Genomic DNA, 18,924 nt, shown 5'->3' with positions numbered 1-18,924 from the left:
GCACTGATCAATCCACAACTCATTTAGTGACACTAATGTACAGTTTGTCATAGGTCAGATATTTTCCTATTCTGGGTTTTTACACCACCACCTGAACTACTGTTCTTCTCTGTCTGTCTATAGCTGTGGTGTCAAACATCTGGCCTGCAGGCCAAAGCTGACCCACTAGCAGGTGTAATTATGTGGCCCCTGAACCTGTGTGAAATGCTGGACATTAGGATTTAGTTATGAGTTAAAGGCAGTTCTGCAAAGTAAAAAACTTGCATCATGTCTGTCTCGTCCATTCATCCACACACACACACACACACACACACACACACACACACACACACTGTGTCAGTGTTGTACTCACAGAAAAGCCTGCCCAGAAGGGACACGAGTGCCTGACTCTGGGTGATGTGGTCAGGGCCAGAGCCGCGAAGCTCACGGCCAATATCAGGCTCCCCAGCACCATCTGAGAGACCCCCAGAGTCAGCATGATCCTGGTCCGTGTTCGGTACTCCCTAAGCCGGGACAGGCTGCGGGACAAAGACGCGGGGCTCAGAGAGCCGGGGCCGGTGACGCTGCTGCCACCGCGGGGCAGCGCGTTCACCCGCGGCATGGTCACTGACAGATCCGTGGGACTGCACCAGAAGGAACTAGCATCCAGCAGAGAAGCACCGGTCAGTCTGTGTGCGCAGAGAAAGACGCAGTCAGTGTCCGGTGTGAAGAACCTCAATCCTCGGCCAGAGATGCTGCTGATGCTGCTGCCGCATGCGGTGGAGGGAGAGGGCTGTGAGAGGGGGCTGCGCACAGGAGCGAATCTATTCACCACAACACACACGCACTCTCAAAGTAGAAAGTGATTTTCTCCAAACTGACGGAACAAACAGCTGCAGGTTCGTCTCCGGGATGATAGCCTTGGCTCCGAGCCCGAACGCGGGATGATAGCCTTGGCTCCGAGCCCGGACGCTGAAAAACACCATCGTCCTTTTCCTCCTCCTCCTCTTCCTCCTGGTGCTGCTGTCAGCCAACCTGAACCATTGTCATCAGCTCCCGCAAGAACACATATGCCGATTATTACCTCGATTAATCAATGTGATGTTTGCTCCGGAAAATGCTGAAAATGTCGATTATAATTGACTAATCGTTAAGTTCATCTTTGAATTGCGCAAAATTTCAAATATAGTCCGTGTAATTTCAGAGTCCCAGAGAAACACATTTAAGAACTCGGTTTGTATTTCTTTAAAAAAAAAACAACAACCCACCACTAACATGGATTAACGGCAGTCCAAATCGATTAAAAATCGACATATAAATGGTTTACGGTCGGATTGTTGCAGTCCTGCTGTCATGATCTCCATCCACACTCCATGCCTGGTGAACCTGCCTCTGGAGATGACGGGAAATGAAAGAACCTCGCTGGAGTTGGACCACACGGCTCTGGATTTTTCGGTATCTGAGCCCGTGGAGGTCGGCGGTTTAAACCCGCATCAGCAGCTCTTCCTGTGTGTGTGTGACATCCAGCAGCAGCAGACGCACACTGCGCACTGGAGATGTGCCACTCTGTGCGTCTGCATGGCGACGAGCTGCAGCCGCACGCACCACTTTACTACGACACTGGAGGAGGAGGGGGAGGAGGAGGAGGAGAAAAAAAGAAAGGGGGTTTACACCGATCAGGCAACGTGTGCTGCTGGGAGTGTGCAGTGATGAGAAGTCACATCCTCACCTCCAGGACGCAGCAGGAAAATCATCTCACCTCGTGTCCGTGTGGAAACGGGGGCTGCAGTCGAGCTTCACGTGTTACCGCTCCAAGCTCTGTAACATCCGCCCGCACACGTCAGGTGTTTGGGTCCCCCCCCCCATCACTATCCTATTTTTGTTCCACAAAATGAGGCGTCAAATTGCGTCAGCGTGTTTACACAGGCCAGTCTCTTTGAGAGATCTCAACAAACAAACGTGCAAATAATCAGAATAATGACGGCTGCGTTCAATTTCACTGATTGATCTCGGTTCGTCTCTGCTCACTGATCTCTGATCAGTGATGTAATCAACCACAAATAAATATAATAATAATAACATTCATAATAATAGTCATAGTTACTATGAAGATTGTTATTATAATTGGTATGTTTATGTTTTATCCACCGTAGATTTCTGCACTTCTGACCTTGTTCTGCACTCACAGAGCTCTCTACCTCCACCTCGTGGCGTAAGTTGACCAGTGCATCCACAATAATCGACCAAAATCTCATTCATTTCTGTTTCTATTGTGGTTTCTTTGTTACTGTTTCATCAGCATTCCACTCTTATGTGGTTCTCTCCCAAATGTATTCTTTTTCTTTGTTTTTGCTGTTTGTTTTATTAGAGAAACTCATACATAGACAATAAAAGAACATACAAACTCCATACAAAAACACCATCATGCCAATTCTCCGTAATGTCGCTTTCATTTTTCTTTTTTCGGTTCTACTCCATCATATGCAATAACTTTTTTTTTCTTTTGAGTCCTGCAGATTCTTTCATCCTTTCCAGTTCATTTGGACAAACTGTAGCCGCAGTCTTTTGACAGAAAATTCAAGCTGCTGCTTAGAACACCCTCGGATGTGGCTAATCTTACTTTTGTATTTGTGTCTGCAGGTTGGCTGTACACAACAAAAGTCATCAAGTTAAAGTGTTAAATTTTTTTTTTCAGAGAATGGCTTTAATTACAACCCAATTAAAAAGGACAGAAGTTAGCATGGCAAGGAAAAAAAAACATTTAACCCCCCCCACAGAAACTAAACTAGTAACAAATGATGCAACAGATCTTTTTTTTCTTTGAAAATGACTTTATTAATACAGCGGTATACTTTAAACTGTGTTGTAGAGGAGAAAAAAAAAGTCAGCCACATGTGAAGAGCTAATATCCAAGTAAAGCAGTGTTATATCTAAAAATAAAAATGGTACTGGTGTGCCATACGGAATATATTGTCTATTAGTACAAAAATACATTTAAGGGCACACAATACAGCATCCAGTATCACAAATCGGTGAGGGGAAAACTCACATCATTTCGGGGAATTGATGAAGTTTTAAGTCTAACTTAGTCCAAGTCCTTTTTCCTGATCCTTAAATATTAACAAAAGATCTTTTACTGCAACTTTATACTGAATAGGTCTAAAAAGAAAAACCTTTTGTGTTTATTGTTAGGTTCCAAGTTCCAAGGCTCGAGGGGTTCATCTGTGTTCACTCGATTCACTTTTTCAAACATGTTTTCCTCTAGGTTTTATACAAAAAAGAAAATGACGTACAAAAAGTTCATTTACAAACCAAAGACACGAACAAGGCAATGTGCTAACTTTATTTACAGACACTTCTTTTTCCATATTTGTGTGTGTTTGACTTAATGCATAGCAGATAAAGTATAGCAAACCTTCGTTATTCTCTGCCAACCGTTACCGTCAGATCAACCCAGGTTTATTTATACAGAGGGTTCACGTAAAAATAACATGGCCGAAACAAATCACAGAAATTTAACAGGACTTCTTTTTCTCCATGAGGAAGAACGAATAAACTGCAGATAAGGCATCGCTGCTCATTTGTGTATGAGTGCAAAGAAGAGAGTGGAGATAAAGGGATGCAAATAAGGAGGTGAGGAACAGGAGGAGGGGACTGAACCCGAATAAGGAACATGCATAGATCTGCCTCAGGCTGGAAGGAGAGAAGCGGAAACAAAAACAAAAGAAATGCTACAAGTTGTCACTGCAGGCGAAGGAAGAACTAAGAAAGGAGAGATGTTTTCTAAAAGTGTGCTGCTTGGGTTCACATCCAGCTCAAACTGCAAAAACAACTTCAAGAAAGACCTGCAAACACCGCCGCCCTTTGGCTTCACTACAAACTTCTCTCAAACCTTCGCTGAAAACTTCTCTGTCTGAGAAGAGAAACGTGTGGAGACGCACAACGCCTGTTATTGTTGTTGTAATTAGAGAGTAAAAAAGTAGACTTGTTTTGTGGGTACAATTTTAAGTAAATGTTCTCTATACTACTTTACAGTATATGCATATATGGCATAAATATTAGTGAAGCATTGACGCTCATCCATTCTTCGATATTCATGTAAAAAAAATTACATCAAACACAGCCTTATACTTCATGTGGATCCTCAGAGGTGTGTCAGGGGAGGAGGCATGCAGTAAATGTGTGTCACATCAACACTTAATATTGGGCGGTAAAAAAAAGTTTGTTTTTTTTTGTTTGTTTTTTTTAAGAACAGCTTGTAACGGTCTTCAATAGTCCTGCCTTCATGTGTGGGCTCCAGTAAACATCACGGCCCGGGTGGTCTCCATACTTCATGTGTTGTAGGGTCTTCATTTTATCCACTGGTTCCACATTCCTCTCCATCACAACAGCAGAGCTCTCATTAAAAGTGGTCAATGAGCACAGAGACACAGTTGGCTCCCACCAGGTAGTTGGGGTCTCCAGGGAGGGACTTGTTCTGCCAGCTTTTGGGGTCACCTGTAGAAGGGAGAGGCAGATTGGATAAATAACAAAAACCTTCACATAAAAGAAGTCTTCGTCTTCATCACACAGTTCTACTGTTGTCCACACGTCAGGATGAGAGACTCTGCACATTTGTGGACTATATCCAAGCACAATAAACTGATCAACACAGTGTCATTCCTTTATTGATACCCTCAATCCACTGTCGACTTCAAATTAAATCCCGAGTGACTGTCGTCTCAGCGTAATTGCAATTATAAACACACAATTCTGTGCCAGGAGCAAAGTTCCAGTCATAAATCAGTGTTAGTAAATGCAGCTTGGCAGAGGTCCACTGATGGAGTAAAGACTGCTGGAACCAAATGTGACAGTGAATATATGAGACGCCTTATTGAGACGGAGTGTCGATCTTTTACTGGTGCTACGTGAAGGAGGCTGGGTAATCAGAGAAGAATATGCACACGGCGTTGTTTTTATGACAAATAAAGGAAAACATTTCCCAAGACTGGAATGTTTTCATAAAGTCTTCAGGTTCCTTTAACGCTCTGCTGCTGATTCTACATTTTATCCTCAATCTTTTTTTTTTTTTTTACAGTATTTCTAACCTCAGTTTCCATCCCTTTTGTTGTTGTTTTTTTTTTCCCTTTGCAGTATGAGGCTGTTGTTGGGTTCATTCCTTGGTCTTGTATTGGGACTATATTTTAGTAAGTATTGGCACATTTCTTCTGATTTTTACTAGTAATTTATTGGACATTTATTGGCAGTTTATAAATGACTTACGGTGGTTTGCACATGGGGATAATGTTGTTGGTATCCCTCTGTTAATGAAAGTAAAACCAACAATGGGCACTGAAAGAACTTGCACTCAATAAAAGTAATAATAAATAAAATGGTTGTGCAAAAAATTATCTTTTAGGGATTATCTTAAGGGTACCTCTATTTTTGTCCAGGCCAGTTTCATTAGTTTTTTTTTAATGATTCAGTTAAAGCACAATTCAAAGACAATGTCTGAATTTTATTGGTCAATAAATGGCCAGTATTTTTATTTTCTTTTATTTCAGTGACCATTGTTGGTTTTCCCTTTCATTAACAGATGAGTAGCAACAATGATGTCTGTTTGTTCTGGTTTAGATATTTTTCTTAGAAGACAATTCAGCCATCTAGTTGGAACCATTCTGTGGCTGAAGACATGACCGAGCTGATTCTCTGGAGCCATTCAAAGTCCATACAGAAAGACCATTGGATGGCACTGGTAATCAGAGTGATGATCCTATTGTTGTTAGGTCAAGAGCACTAACCACATGTCATAGTTCAGACAAAGTTATAACATTGCTGAATTCCAACTGTCAGTTTTCAAAAGAGAGCCTAATAAACTCTAAGGAGAGGCAGAATGATTTAGAGTTTTGTAAACAGCAAAGAATAGCAGAGAAACAGAGAATCAAAGGGGAGAAGCCACAGGGGGAGACAGGAAGAGGCAAGAGGAGGCTGGGAGAGTGGCCTTGCTTTACAATAAGAGGATTAAGAAGCTGCCTGATAATCCTGCTACAATTTAGCTGGACAACGCAGCGAGGAGACAATTCATTCAGCCCCACCAGTCTCATCCCTAAAATGAGGCTAATTAGCAGCTAATCCTGAACGTGGACAAAATGACTCCTGCTTTTGCAGGCAGGGGCTGAGGAGGATAGCATTGCCATGAATTCATTACTTTCTCCTGCTTTGTTCTGCTCTTATTTTTAAATGAGCTCTGGGACTGTGTTAATTATTGGTTTGCTCGAAGGGCAAGTATGAAGTGGGGTTGTATGAGGTGCTGGCACATGGGCACTGTGGAAGCCACAAACATCCTGAGACACAAATACAGCTGCTTGACTCTGACTTGACTTTGTTTGTCAACTGTTTTCAACTGAAAAGCAGCAAATGGAGTAGATGTGTAAACTGAATCACATTTCTCACCCTTGACTCTAAAAGGCTGGAAATAAAAGATGTTGTGCTTCAATGACAAACCTGTATTTTCATGAATGACTTTGAGTGAAAGTTTTTCTAGCTAATGAAAACAGTCTCTAGTGTAACTGTTGGAATCAGTCAGAATCAGAGTTCTGTCGTCGCCAAAATAATGAAATGTTTTAATGTTGTCTCTTAGTGAAACCTCTTTCTTTTCTTTTTTTTTTTTGCAGTACGACAGCAGCTGTTGTTGGTTATGGCACCGCATCAGTTCCCGTTGTTCTGTTGCTGTTCTCCAGGTCAAAAATTTGGTTGGCTATGTGAGAAATTCCCAGCATGCACTACAAGGCTTCCTGTTAAAAATGAAATTTGCCATGCGTCTGCATCAAGTGTGTGAATGAAATAAAAAGTTAGGGTGAATGAGAGGTGAAAACTGAGAAGGAAATACTGCGCTAATTTAAAATGAATGAACACCACAGTAACAACACCAGTGACACAGCAAATGAGAGACTAAGCCGGTGAGTTAACTATTTTAAGAAAAAGGATGAAAAAGACTTTCCCCCAAGATTGATTCTGCAGCTTTTGGGGATGAATGGATTTGATCCATTGAAATGGAATGAGCAGAAAATCAAATCTCGGGGTAAAATCTCATTAAACAGTGATTCACAGTGTATCAATTGTCACACAGCCAGCCCAAACGACCCCGAAGAACAGAGAGCACAGCATACCCGACGAGGAGTCGGAGGATTTTAGAGCAAAAGACCAACCATCAGGGGTCATTGACGCACAGTGAGGTAAGCGCAGCTCCACAGGTTTCAGAAACTTGAGGCCGTGAGGTCCACACATCACCAGAGGGCTGAGCAGAGTCTCTCCTGGGAACACAAACAGGACACAGTCAGGCGGATTAAAGGCATTCACAGAGATTTGGAATATGAACTCCGTCAGGTTTGTTTTGACTTTAGAACAGGGGTTCCAAACTGCTGGCCCTGGAACCTCTTTGGTCTGTCAAGCCCCCACATCTGCCTTGTGATTAAATGTCAACAAAAAAAAACTATTTATACTGTTTGCTCTGTAGTATTTTACAGTATTTTATATGATAAAAAGTAATACTGTATTGTCTTAACACTGATGTGGCCTTTCAATAGTGAGAAAAAAAACTTCAGTCCCTTTGTTTCTAAAATTCAAAGTTTTACCTTTCTCTTTGTCGAGCGGGGGCAGGAGGCTGTTGTCTCGGCAGACCTTGAAGTAAATCTCCTGCTCCACCCCCTCAGGGATTGCCCCCTGTGGGATTATTATGCTGACACCAGTCTCAATGGAGCTCAAGACGCCGCCGTTAGAGTTGAAGATACCACGGGCTGTTGCAACTACAGTGTGGCCTTCATCTTCGTCTTCATCGTCATCCAGAGCACTGGGGCTGAAAGACAGGAACACGCAGTTGTGGTGTTTTTACATCCAACTGACAAGTCCTTACTCTGGTGTGAGTTTGGTCTCAGGTTGTTGTTACCTCACAGGGATGGCCTTCGGGACAGCAGTGATGTTGTTGTTCTGGTACTTGGAGCGATGGTCCATGGTGCGGGTGAACGTGTCCACACCACTATCGTGGTCTAAGTTCTGGGTCTGTGGTGGTATCTGGGGCTGCTTTACTGGGCTGGAGCTTACACCCTGTTGGGAACAGAAAGCCAAGGAAAACCACATCTCAAGGTCTGAACCTAATTTTTAAAGGTGAAACCCTGAATTCTGATGTTAACAATAAACCAGAATGAAACAAAAGTTTAAAACCAGAAAACAGCAATAAATCCACAATTTACTAAAAAAGTTTAAAACCAGAAAACAGCAATAAATCTACAATTTACTAAAAAATAAACTCGTAAATCATCTTGCAGCATTTTAACAGTAGTAAGCAGGTTGGTAATTAACCCCTGATTACCTTTGGAGCAGTGTCAGGCTTGTCATTGGGCAGAAGGTTGTGGTTGAACTTTGGACTGTCAAACATGCGTGAAAAGGGCTTGGCAGATGTAGTGAATGGCTTGGTCATGAAGCGGTTGTACGTGGATGCTGGTGGAGCCCCGGTGCTAGTGAGTGGTTTTGTGGGCTGTTCACTTGTGCCGTTAACTGGGGACTTCTCCGGATAACTCTTATGGGGCAGGAAGTTGGTCTGGACAGTGTCCTCGCGAGCAGGAGGCTTGACTGTGGAAGGGTCACAGATTTTGTTGTTGAGACAGTCGTGCTATTTTATAGATACTTTATACAGCAGGCAGGACAAGATTGTAGCCCGGAGTCAAATTCCAATAAGGCAAATCAAACTTCTCACAATCAGAAATATAAATAAATGTGAATACTGTGAAACATCTTTGTTAGTGTATTATTATTATAAAACCTGTCTTGTATTGTAATGGTACTGCTGTATAAAATGTCTGTAACACGAAAAAAAATCTGAATCACTCTTACCTTCGGTTGAGGGTTTAGGCAGTGTGGCTGGTGGCAGAGGTGGAGTCACCTGAGGAACAGGTTCATGTTTTTTCTCCAGTAGACTTGGTATCTCCCCTGATTCCGTCCTGTATTAAAACAAACAATTTTTAAAAAATATTAGTTTTATTCAAAAAGCTTAGAAAAGTGAATGTGGAGCTAGTTCTTACCTTGAGAAGTTGTGTGTTATTTGTGCTTGGGGTTTGTTTGGTCCAGTTTGGAGCCGGTCAAAGTAAGACAGCTGTTTCCTGTAGTAGTCTTCATCTTCGTCAGGGTCGTAATGGTTGGAGCGGACAATATCATCGGCTCCTTTAGTCTGAGGCTTCTGTGGCTCTGTAGCTCTGAATTGGTGGATGAAGATGTGAGATGAATGTTAAGAAATGAACTGAGATATTGTGTGTATCCAGATGTGAGATGAATGTTAAGAAATGAAGTGATATATTGTGAAATTTCATGGGGATATAAAACACACAGTAACTATGGCACAGACTTAAGCTCAGACTTTACCGATATGCCTTATCTTGATCCAGGTTGCTCAAAGAATTTGCTTTAGGAATTACTCCCCCGCTCTTCAAGGGTAAATCTGCAGCCTACAAGGATGAAATTAAAACAGTGCTATTCAATAAAAGTCCTTTGTTTCTTTAAACTGAAACAGTCATGAAACACTAAAAGACTGACCTTGTTGGCAGAAGACTCTCCTGCATCTCTGGCTCGGTCCATGGAGACTGAGCGTTTGTTCTCAAACATCTTGACCCTCGTCAGGACCGACTGCGGCTTCATGGCTGGGTCGTCCTCCGGTTTCTCGTCTCTGACAGGTGCAGATTTGGGAGCATCCAGAAGTGAAGGTGAGGAGTTTTCTGCTTTGGGAGGAGGTGTGGCGCTGGTGTCAGAGTTCACAGGAATAGGGTCATACTGCTGAGGTTTGTAGCCTTTCTGCTGAGGTGGTGGTCCCTGGTTATACGAAGGCCGCTGGGAAGTGGGTTCAGGAGAGCGGGCAGCAGCAGGGTATGTGGTCAGGAAAGAATCCTGATCGTAGTGTTTGTCCCGCCCTGGAGCAGGAGGGGGAGGATCATCGTAACGGACAGGCCCTGGACCTGTCGGTTTACCGAAGCGAGGCCGTCCATCATATCCCTGCTGAGGTGGAGGCTCATCATAGCGAAGAGGAGGGGTGTACTCAGGGTCAGGACCATCGTCATATGGTAGCTGATGATCAAAACTCTGGGAATTGGCAGTGCTTAGCGATTGGCTGTAAGGGTTCCATTGTTGCTGGTCATAGTGAGGCACACTGTTCTCAAATGGCAGGTTTGAGTCATAGTTTCGGTACTTTGGTTCTACGTAACCACCCGCACTGCTGACCCCACTGCTGCTGACATCATATCTGCTTGGAGGATGGTCATAATTTCTATATGGCTGTTGGTCAGGGTGATATCCCTGCTGAGTGTTGTAAGTCACAGGTTTCATCCCCTGACTGTTTCTCCCCATGGTGTCTTTGCTGAATGGATCCTTTTGCAACATCTACAAAAGAAAAGAAAAGAAAGGCTCAAGTGAACAAGATGCACAAAGACAAAACAGAGATGTTGAAAACATAAAATAACTTCAAGGCAGTAAAAAGATAGAAAGGTTTTAATTTAAGAACATTCCAAGATATTATTAATAGAAGAAGAGAAAACAAAAGGGAAAGACCTGAAATAGAGAAACTGAGATGTAGGTGTTACTGCTCAGGTTTACATTAGCTTTGAGAGAAGGTGCAGCAGAAACTCTTTTGTCTTAAAAAACCAGGGTAGTAGACTCCAAAATAAAATAAAATAAAGATAACAATATTGTTTTAAAATACAGCAAAACAGCAAGATATTTTCTTCCAAATCAGGGTGCTTACATTTTAACTTTATGAAAGTGAATAGAGCATTAGAGAAACATTAGATTAAAAAAATTATTGCATAAAATATTTTATAAATAATTCACTTTCACAAAGCAAATGTCACCTGCTGCCCTGATACGGACAAAAACTTAAAAATTCACATAAAAAAAAATACAGTACACATTTAAATCTTCACTTTAAAGCCGTATCCGTTAGTTATCCAACTCAAGCCTTGGCAACACATTACTACAAGACTTTTTTTAAAATAAATTGTTGGACAAGTAATGGATATTTTATGTCAACAAAGAAACCAACTCTTTAATCTAATCTGCTTATTACATTAACACAGTCAAAACAAGTCTATTTCTATGGATTCAACAAAGACTCGCAAACTTTTTGTAGCCATGCACAAAGAATAAGCAACAGGCAGCCAACAATTCCAGGCCCACTGTTGTTTATCCCAAATTAAAAGCACTTTGCCACGTGCACTCACGAACTCACAACATCTCAACAACACACACCAACACCCACATCTGTCTCTTCTGGGTAGCACTGGTCAGCAAACATGCAGGATGGAAGGAGAAAGAGAGAAGCATGGCAGCAGGAGGTAGGTAGACAGGAAGCAGCAGCAGCAGCAGCAGCAGAGGAGGAGGTCAAACCGAGCTGAGCTGAGCTGAGCATGGCCGAGTCACGCAGCATCCAGAGACGGCCTGAAGATACCTTTGGTTCAGAACTGGCAAATCCAGACTGTGGAGGTTCTGGTGTGACACTCTGATGGGTTAGCTCTGGGGTGGGCCTCCTCAGCGAGCCAGCCTCTAGGTTGGGGCTTGGCTGCCTGTGAGGAGCTGAAGAAGCCTCATCAGGGCTCAGAGCCCCTACAGTTTTTACAGTAACGTCGACAGCAGGGGGCACTGTCTCAGCCAGGGACTCAGGCTGCTGTGGGACACTAGGGGTGGCAGCGGCTTCTGCTTTCTGTGAAGTGGTTCAGAAATGTTTAATAACACGCACTGACAATCTACGATGAAGTGCTAAAAAGTGCTTCTACCTTCAAAAGCCCTTTTACATTGTTCTGCATCTCGCCTGTAACTACAGCTTACACTAATAGAAAAGAGCCCATCATGGAAACTGACGTCTAAGACTGCTTTTAAAAATTGATGCATGCATGGTAAAAGCATGCAAGAATTAGCAGCAGGACAACGTTGCTTTGTTTTACGCAACACTACTGTTATTTTAATTCTACAATTACAATGCAGTTCTCACTTTTCTTTTTTTATCTCATTATCACATTTTAGGAGTACAGATGTTTAGATTTGTGTATTACAACGGCCAATCAGATAAGGATAAATACAGTTCAAAGGTACACTGGATTAACATGCATTTCCAACATGCACATAATACTTTCTGGAGGGGTGGGCAGTGTAAACAGCAGACAATGTAAATGTTATGTTATGTTGCCTGCAGTGAAGACATTAATTATGCTTATGCTCTCCTCATCGGGTTCACACCAGTTATACTCCAAAGGATATTATCACAACACAGATTATTTTTGTCTATTGTTCAACATCCTGCTGCTGTTGTGATTTTAAGGCGGACCGCCCAGCTCTACTTTCTGGTGACACATCTTCACAGTTTCAGTCACAGGAAAAACAGAAGTACACATTAGAGAATACTGGTACAATCACTTGGACAAACTTTGCTCTTTTCACAGTGCCACTGGCAGGAGTCACACGGTAAAGACATCTTGTTGTTATACACAGTACAAGAGCAACAGTAAAAGTACTTCTTTACTAAAATAAAAAAAATACAGCAATCAACAGACACTTGGAAGGAAATAAATAGAATAAATATTATAAATATTGGGGTATATGTATAAATATATGTACATATACACTGCATATGCAGTTGTAATACTATGTCTAGAAATAATGTTGTTATTGCTGGACCACACAAGTGTGAGTACTAATACTGGTTTGTATAGAAAGTGAGAATATCTGTAAAGTTAAAAAAAAACACTCAATAGCGCTTCCAGAAAATCTTTCTAACACACACCGCGTCCTCCAAACAACAGGGGACGCGTACAGCTCTCAGAAACGCTACCTGCTGCGGCACTGGAACCTTGAACCCGGCTGGGTCGATGCGGTTCAGAGGATGTGGCTGCACCGTATGTGGGTAGCCGGAGTAGCCAGGGGGGTCTTGGATAACCGGTGAGTCATCTCGGACCGGCTCTGAAGATCGGGTGATGGCAGGCTCAATGGGTGGACCCACGTCATCGTTGAGTGTCTCGTCCAGCTCTTGGTCAGTGTAGGCTCCGCCCTCTGTGTCCGTATCCTCGTAGTCTGAGGTGTGGCGGCTATCGGTGCTGTACATGGAATATTCACTGCCTGGTGCTGACAGGTATGACAGACGGTCATCGTGGATGTCCAGGTCATCCTCACCTGCACCATCAGCCTGAGTAAAAGACAGAGATGGCATCACTTATTGTGTTTTTTTCTTTAACAAACAGAACACAGAACATTTTATTTTCAAGATGTATTGAACATATGAAGGCCTAATTTAATCCAAATTAAAGCTTTTATTTCTCCTTTTATGTTAAGTAAAAACATAGTTATGTTTTTATAATGATGCAAAATTATTTGCTCTAGCACACTGCTTTTGATGATTTACAACTGTAATGTAACTAATTTGTCAATTGCCTTTAGTTGTCATTTGAGTGACTCACTCACTTCTATTTTTTAGGTATTTGAGGTATTTGAGGTCAGTCTTACCTTGCCCTCTGAAACCCACACCAGCTGGTTCTGCTGCTGCTGGATGGTCTCTTTCAAAGCTCCAAACCAACCATCATTCATGCTGTTCAAGTTAATAGTTGCTGCATTCACAAAAAAGAAGAGGGGCAAAATACAAGGAAACAGCTTTTCAATTATACAATTAGTATACATGTCCAATACATGACATAAATAAGTTAAATATTTCACCACAGTGACATTACTTGGAGTTTGGCCATTAAAGAGAACAGGTATTTCAATTGTTGTACAGGGTAAAACCAGAGGCTTATTACTATGATATAAAGATATATTTAAAAAACTTCATAAAATCTTCCCATCTCATGCATGAGGCTATGAAGAAGCACTTGTCCAGGGCAGTCCGGACCCAACTTCTCTTAATAAGAAAAACTAAACAATAGATATGTGAACAAAAAACTACAAAGTGGATGGATTTTTAATGCTAACCGGTGTAGTATTCTGTCCATAAGGAACTTTAAATTGAATTCCCTCCACTGTTCCTCTCTCATTTTTTACTCACTCCTGTCCTGGACTCACTTGTAAAGAGATGATGGTTGCTTTTTCTCAATTTGAGAGCTCGATCATAGAGTTTCCTGGCACTTTTCCTAGACTCGGGACAGAGGCGGGTCCTCATGCTCTTGACGCCCTGTTTGTGGTCAGGGTTAAGAAACACCACAATAGGATACCACTGTGCATAGTTCAGACGGTCCACTGCATTTGGGGTGATGTCCAGCACTGCATGTTTGTCCTTTATGAACAGAAAACCACAAAAAAGAGATATGTGATTTTTGTTTTCGTCAAATTTTAAAACAAAACACAATCCTCATCAGACACTTTATATATTACATGTGGCTGTTTTGTACAGAAAAGAAAAATAAGAAAAGCACAAAAGAAAAAGGAAATAAAATGTTCGACTGTTCACATTCAGAAAATTATTTATAAACTTCAAGGTTAACAATGCAGTTAAAATTGCATATTTGGGTTAAATAATATATGCTAACTTTTACTAGACACAATGTGCACAGAGTAATAAAATATACAGCAGATTCTGAACTCATGCCCTCAGGTTGTCAGTCAAATAAAGTGGTGATGGTACACCAGATGGCAGCAGTGGACATTTTTTCCAGTTCAGCGCTTTATTGTTTTCTTCCAGGAGATCTTCCAAATGTTATTTACATTTGAATCGTTTGTATTGTTTTGTATCAGTGTGTGCATTTTCAGATTTACTCACTCGATCAATGATCTGTTTAATAGTGTGCAGGCGAATGATGCCAGAGTTTTTCTGGTCCGTCCCTGCATCTCTGGGTTCACTCTCTGTGGAGGATATATTATTTCATTAGCACAAGGGAAAAACAACAGCAATAAACATACTGTGCACCAATTACACATTCTTCCAGTGTGCAGTTGTCAACTCTGATAAATTAAAGCTTTGAATACAGTCTAATCTCCACACAGGAGAGGACAAGGGTACGTTTGTAGTAACAGCCATAAAACTGTATCAAAAAAAAGAACAGCCAATCCATGCAAGTCACCAGGTAGGGTGGGTGGGAAATTTTAAATATTGCATTATCACTTTTGTGCATGCAGGTATGTAACAGTATAAACTGCATTGCAGAAAATGTGTAAACTGGGCAACACTAAAAACAAATTGCACAAAAAAGGGCAAGAGATTATCACACTTTCAATTAGAAAACAGTGTCAGTCTAGACCTGTGGAAAGTGAGTGAGGGCCTGTGAAGGGTTTAATGACTGAAACATAAATATGTCATGCCTAAAAATAGGAATAAAAACAGGGCAATCCCTTCACCACCATTTTCTATAATGTGACAAATTAGAATGTACTTTTTAATTATTTTTTATGCATTACTTGTTGTATATTTAGGATGTACAAGGGATCCATAGCTATACAAGAGGGTTCTAAAGAACAGATGCACAAAGCCATGCAAGCAAGGGGTCAAGCATGTGCAGCAGTAATTAAAATGGAAAACGTGGAATTACAAAACAACTATTTTTGCTGCAGTCAATGCAATATATTTCTCTGAAAGGCTGTGTTTTTGTTAATAACAAGACAAATAATCAAACTACAAATTTGATTTATTAAATACTTAACTCACTAGGTTAAACCCTCTAATAATGAATGCACAAGCACATTTAATTAAATTCAAACATGTTCAAATTAGTCATAAGGTAGAAATATTTCAATGTAGTGTTCAAATAAAGACACTCCTATTAAAATTTGAAAAATGTGAAAACTCCAGTTGGAATACTTGTTTATCAGATTAGTACTTTTTGTATTACAATACGGTTTTATCTTTCGTATAGACCAAAACAAACAGGCACAGTAAAATGCACAGTGTCTCATGCTTGTTTGCTGATTTTATTTTTTTTAAATGCAACCTGACCTGAGGTGGGGAACAACCCTGCACTTAACAACACATCATTTTCATTTGCAGTCTGATTTACATCTGACAACATTTACTCACTACCAATAGAGATAGGAACAAGGCAAAACATCACATTGCCTCACCAGCACCTGTTTTACTGGTTTTTAATTTACTCCCATTATAGTGGAAATGTGTTTGACCTTCTTGTGATGGCAAATGGAAAACTGTTAAATCCAGTGTCATTCCCCTGTATGCATTAACGAGACAATGGCTATTGTACAAATAAGACAGAATAGGCAGCTCGATACTAAAACACTAGTTAACAAATCATCTGCCATTCAGTCAAATAAAACAGAGATATTGATGCACTTTGTGACATACTTTCACCTCCTTGTTGTTTCTGTGTTTCTGGAAAGAAAATACAGTTATATGATATTTTCATATATATATCTAATTATTCAGTCACAAGTATATATTACATATATATATATAATATTTTAATTTCTTAGTTAGTAACAGTAGTTAAAAGGTGTGTAAAAATACAAGGGCTTAAAGAACAGCCTTGGAGAGTATTAATCTACAATCAAATGAGAAGCTTGTCAATACTACTGTTGTCTTTAGTTAGTTAACATTAAAACTACAGTAAGAGTAAAAATTAGTATATTGAGTATTAAACATTGATAAATGCCAACAAACCAAAAGGCATTTCAAAGAATCTCTAGAAGAGATACATATTATGTTAACAAGATCTTAGATCAGTTGAGTTGAGTTGAGAGTTTGCAGTTCTCTGGTGCCACAATTGGACTTTAGGCCACAGAACAGAGGCATTAAGTCAATAGTGATTTCGGCCTCAATTTGATCTAAAATCCAGCTGTGAATATTTAATGAGTAGATAAACAGCTCTCAGCTTAGATGAGATTTGATGCATGAAGAGGAAGTCAATCAATCAATACAAGACAAACAGCAGAAGAACAACAGGCCAGTGCAAAACATTATGATCATCAGGAATAATTGGAGCTGTGCATTTATCCACTTACTTGCTAGTTCAAAAATGTCTGGCTCCTGTCTGGCTAGTTTCTCTCTGGCCACGTCTGCAATTGGGCCGAAGATGACCACTGGCCTCAAGAACCCAGCTGCACAAAAACAGGACAGTTGTGTTGGGTTACCAAGTGTGAGCACAGTTTTACAATAATGTTATAGTAGAGTGTGGTCGTGATATGTTCATTTTAAATCAGACACACATCAAACTTGGAGGTTCCCAAAATGGGGGTCGTGTATGTTTGCAGGGGGCGAACGATTAAGGTATACTCAAGCAATGTCTGCATATATGTTCACCTTGTTACTGCACCCAGCAAAAAAGAAAACACGATAAGGCAACTGTGGCCGACATAAAACTGTAGTTAAGGTGGAGTAACCACAGTGTGATGTACAGTATGTCTAAAAATACAAGCTGCTGGCAGTCTGACACAGAACAACTAAGGACAAATTCGAGACAACACGTCCTGAACACAAGGACAAATCAGTGCATTTTTTAAAAAGACTGACAAACCGTCATGCACAACTGAGTCTCTGTATAAAAGCTAAAATGAATACGTTCTACGCTTACAGAAAACAAATTCCTTAGAATCTGTGCTGTGATACTTTACCTTCTCTCAGCACCACTCTCTCATAAGCTGGGAACTTGGTCTGTACTGGCTGAGCAGACAGGTCTTCCCTGCTCTTTCGCAAATTTCTCTTGGAACTTCTCAGTCCTCGGAATCTCCAGAAATCTGCTCTATCTCCTCCTGGTGTCTTTGGAAGGGTATACTGCACACTGGATAACTGTTCAGCTCTACACAGGAGAAAAAATGAATTTGCATTAATAATAGATTTCTTTTTAAGTAATGATTAAAAACACTAAGTCCATTATTACAGAACTAGTAGCTAAGCCGGAGTGTTTATCCCTGATTTTAGGTCAAACATTAAAAACTATATACAACATATATGTAACTTGTGGTATGTGATACAAACACCTACTCTGTCTTTACTGTCAGCGGAACAACAAGGGAGGCTGTATAACAGCGTGTATAAAAACTGCTGTAACTCCTTCAAGGCCACTGCAACAGACTGAGTTGAAGCCATGCCTGAGGCCAGACAATGATTTACAATGCATTTCAAATCTTCAGACACTGAGGGCTCAGAAAGTCTTTTCAAAGCTCACTGTAGACTGTTTTTAAACAATTTACGTGACACTTGGGAGACCTTGAATACTGTAAATCCTGCTTTAAAAGCACTCTTGTTTATTACTGTTATATAAGATGATAGACACCAAGATTTTGCTAAAACACTGCAGAAAAAAATGTGATTAATTTCTCGAGGCACAGCACATAAAAATAACCCTAACTTACCTTCACCTATTCATGAAAAACCAAAATTATATTTATAAAAGATAAGAACTTAAACATTCTTTACCTGTTCTTGTTAGGGATAATGCCACGCTCCACTTCATGATGGTTCTTTCCAATCCTGATGGCGAGCCAGGAACCCAGTTTTCCATTGTAAAGTGTGTCGACTACACGGAACACCTCGCCCTTGTTAAAGCTCAGGCCATAAGGTGACTCTTTCTCATATTCAAAATGCGTCCGAATGTAGAACGAGTCGCCAACATCTGATTCCACGATCCTTCGATACACTGAATTTAAAAAAAGTAACCAATCAGAGTTATTATTATTATTTTATATTTGACCCTTGTAAAACAATGCTTCATACTCTCTTCTGCCACCTACCATCCTTTTTTTTCTGAGCCAGAATAGTGACTTCGTCTCCCTTGGGGAGATCCAGTAAAAACAGCACTGCTTCCTCTCGGATAATGTTTGCAAAGTCCACATTGTTCACCTAAACATGGTAAAGATAGCAGGTTTAATAATACAATTCACAGATGTATTTCAGATGTATCAAGACAGGCATGGGCCACAGCCCATCTACAGCCTGCGGGGCCGCATACGGCCCATTAAGCTTTATAATCGGGCCACTAAACTTGTCCAAATTATACTATCATT

At 40.8% G+C, this 18,924-nt stretch overlaps 2 protein-coding genes across 16 annotated transcripts in view; both read right to left on the bottom strand.

Annotated features, from left to right (window-relative positions):
• Positions 1 to 914, bottom strand: part of fam189a1 (family with sequence similarity 189 member A1) — a 58,872-nt gene extending 57,958 nt beyond the window's left edge. For all 6 annotated transcript variants that reach the window (XM_017032704.2, XM_017032705.2, XM_025055605.1 and 3 more), the window contains exon 1: positions 353 to 914. In XM_017032704.2, the coding sequence (XP_016888193.1) occupies positions 353 to 601 (249 nt within the window). In that variant the 5' untranslated portion in view covers positions 602 to 914. The remainder of the gene's footprint in view (positions 1 to 352) is intronic.
• Positions 915 to 2,789: 1,875 nt separating this feature from the next.
• The window catches only part of LOC103378762 (tight junction protein ZO-1-like), a 40,830-nt gene continuing 24,695 nt past the window's right edge, over positions 2,790 to 18,924 (bottom strand). For 3 of the 10 annotated variants that reach the window (XM_025055595.1, XM_025055596.1, XM_008310088.3), the window contains exons 12-30: positions 18,652 to 18,760; positions 18,338 to 18,557; positions 17,533 to 17,717; positions 16,924 to 17,019; positions 16,268 to 16,294; positions 14,735 to 14,817; positions 14,041 to 14,251; positions 13,489 to 13,589; positions 12,821 to 13,171; positions 11,444 to 11,695; positions 9,544 to 10,380; positions 9,373 to 9,455; positions 9,036 to 9,206; positions 8,848 to 8,954; positions 8,327 to 8,586; positions 7,904 to 8,061; positions 7,593 to 7,813; positions 7,128 to 7,271; positions 2,790 to 4,476 (exon numbers count right to left, since the gene is read on the bottom strand). In XM_025055595.1, the coding sequence (XP_024911363.1) occupies positions 4,382 to 4,476; positions 7,128 to 7,271; positions 7,593 to 7,813; positions 7,904 to 8,061; positions 8,327 to 8,586; positions 8,848 to 8,954; positions 9,036 to 9,206; positions 9,373 to 9,455; positions 9,544 to 10,380; positions 11,444 to 11,695; positions 12,821 to 13,171; positions 13,489 to 13,589; positions 14,041 to 14,251; positions 14,735 to 14,817; positions 16,268 to 16,294; positions 16,924 to 17,019; positions 17,533 to 17,717; positions 18,338 to 18,557; positions 18,652 to 18,760 (3,711 nt within the window). In that variant the 3' untranslated portion in view covers positions 2,790 to 4,381. The remainder of the gene's footprint in view (positions 4,477 to 7,127; positions 7,272 to 7,592; positions 7,814 to 7,903; positions 8,062 to 8,326; positions 8,587 to 8,847; positions 8,955 to 9,035; positions 9,207 to 9,372; positions 9,456 to 9,543; positions 10,381 to 11,443; positions 11,696 to 12,820; positions 13,172 to 13,488; positions 13,590 to 14,040; positions 14,252 to 14,734; positions 14,818 to 16,267; positions 16,295 to 16,923; positions 17,020 to 17,532; positions 17,718 to 18,337; positions 18,558 to 18,651; positions 18,761 to 18,924) is intronic. The other 7 variants (XM_025055597.1, XM_025055599.1, XM_025055601.1 and 4 more) reach the window with 6 other exon arrangements.

The sequence above is a fragment of the Cynoglossus semilaevis genome, chromosome 5 (assembly GCF_000523025.1).
Source record: "Cynoglossus semilaevis isolate Cse_v1.0 chromosome 5, Cse_v1.0, whole genome shotgun sequence".
Taxonomy (NCBI): Eukaryota; Metazoa; Chordata; class Actinopteri; order Pleuronectiformes; family Cynoglossidae; genus Cynoglossus; species Cynoglossus semilaevis.
Note: the sequence above shows the minus strand (reverse complement) of the source record. Positions and strands in the feature narration are given on the sequence as shown.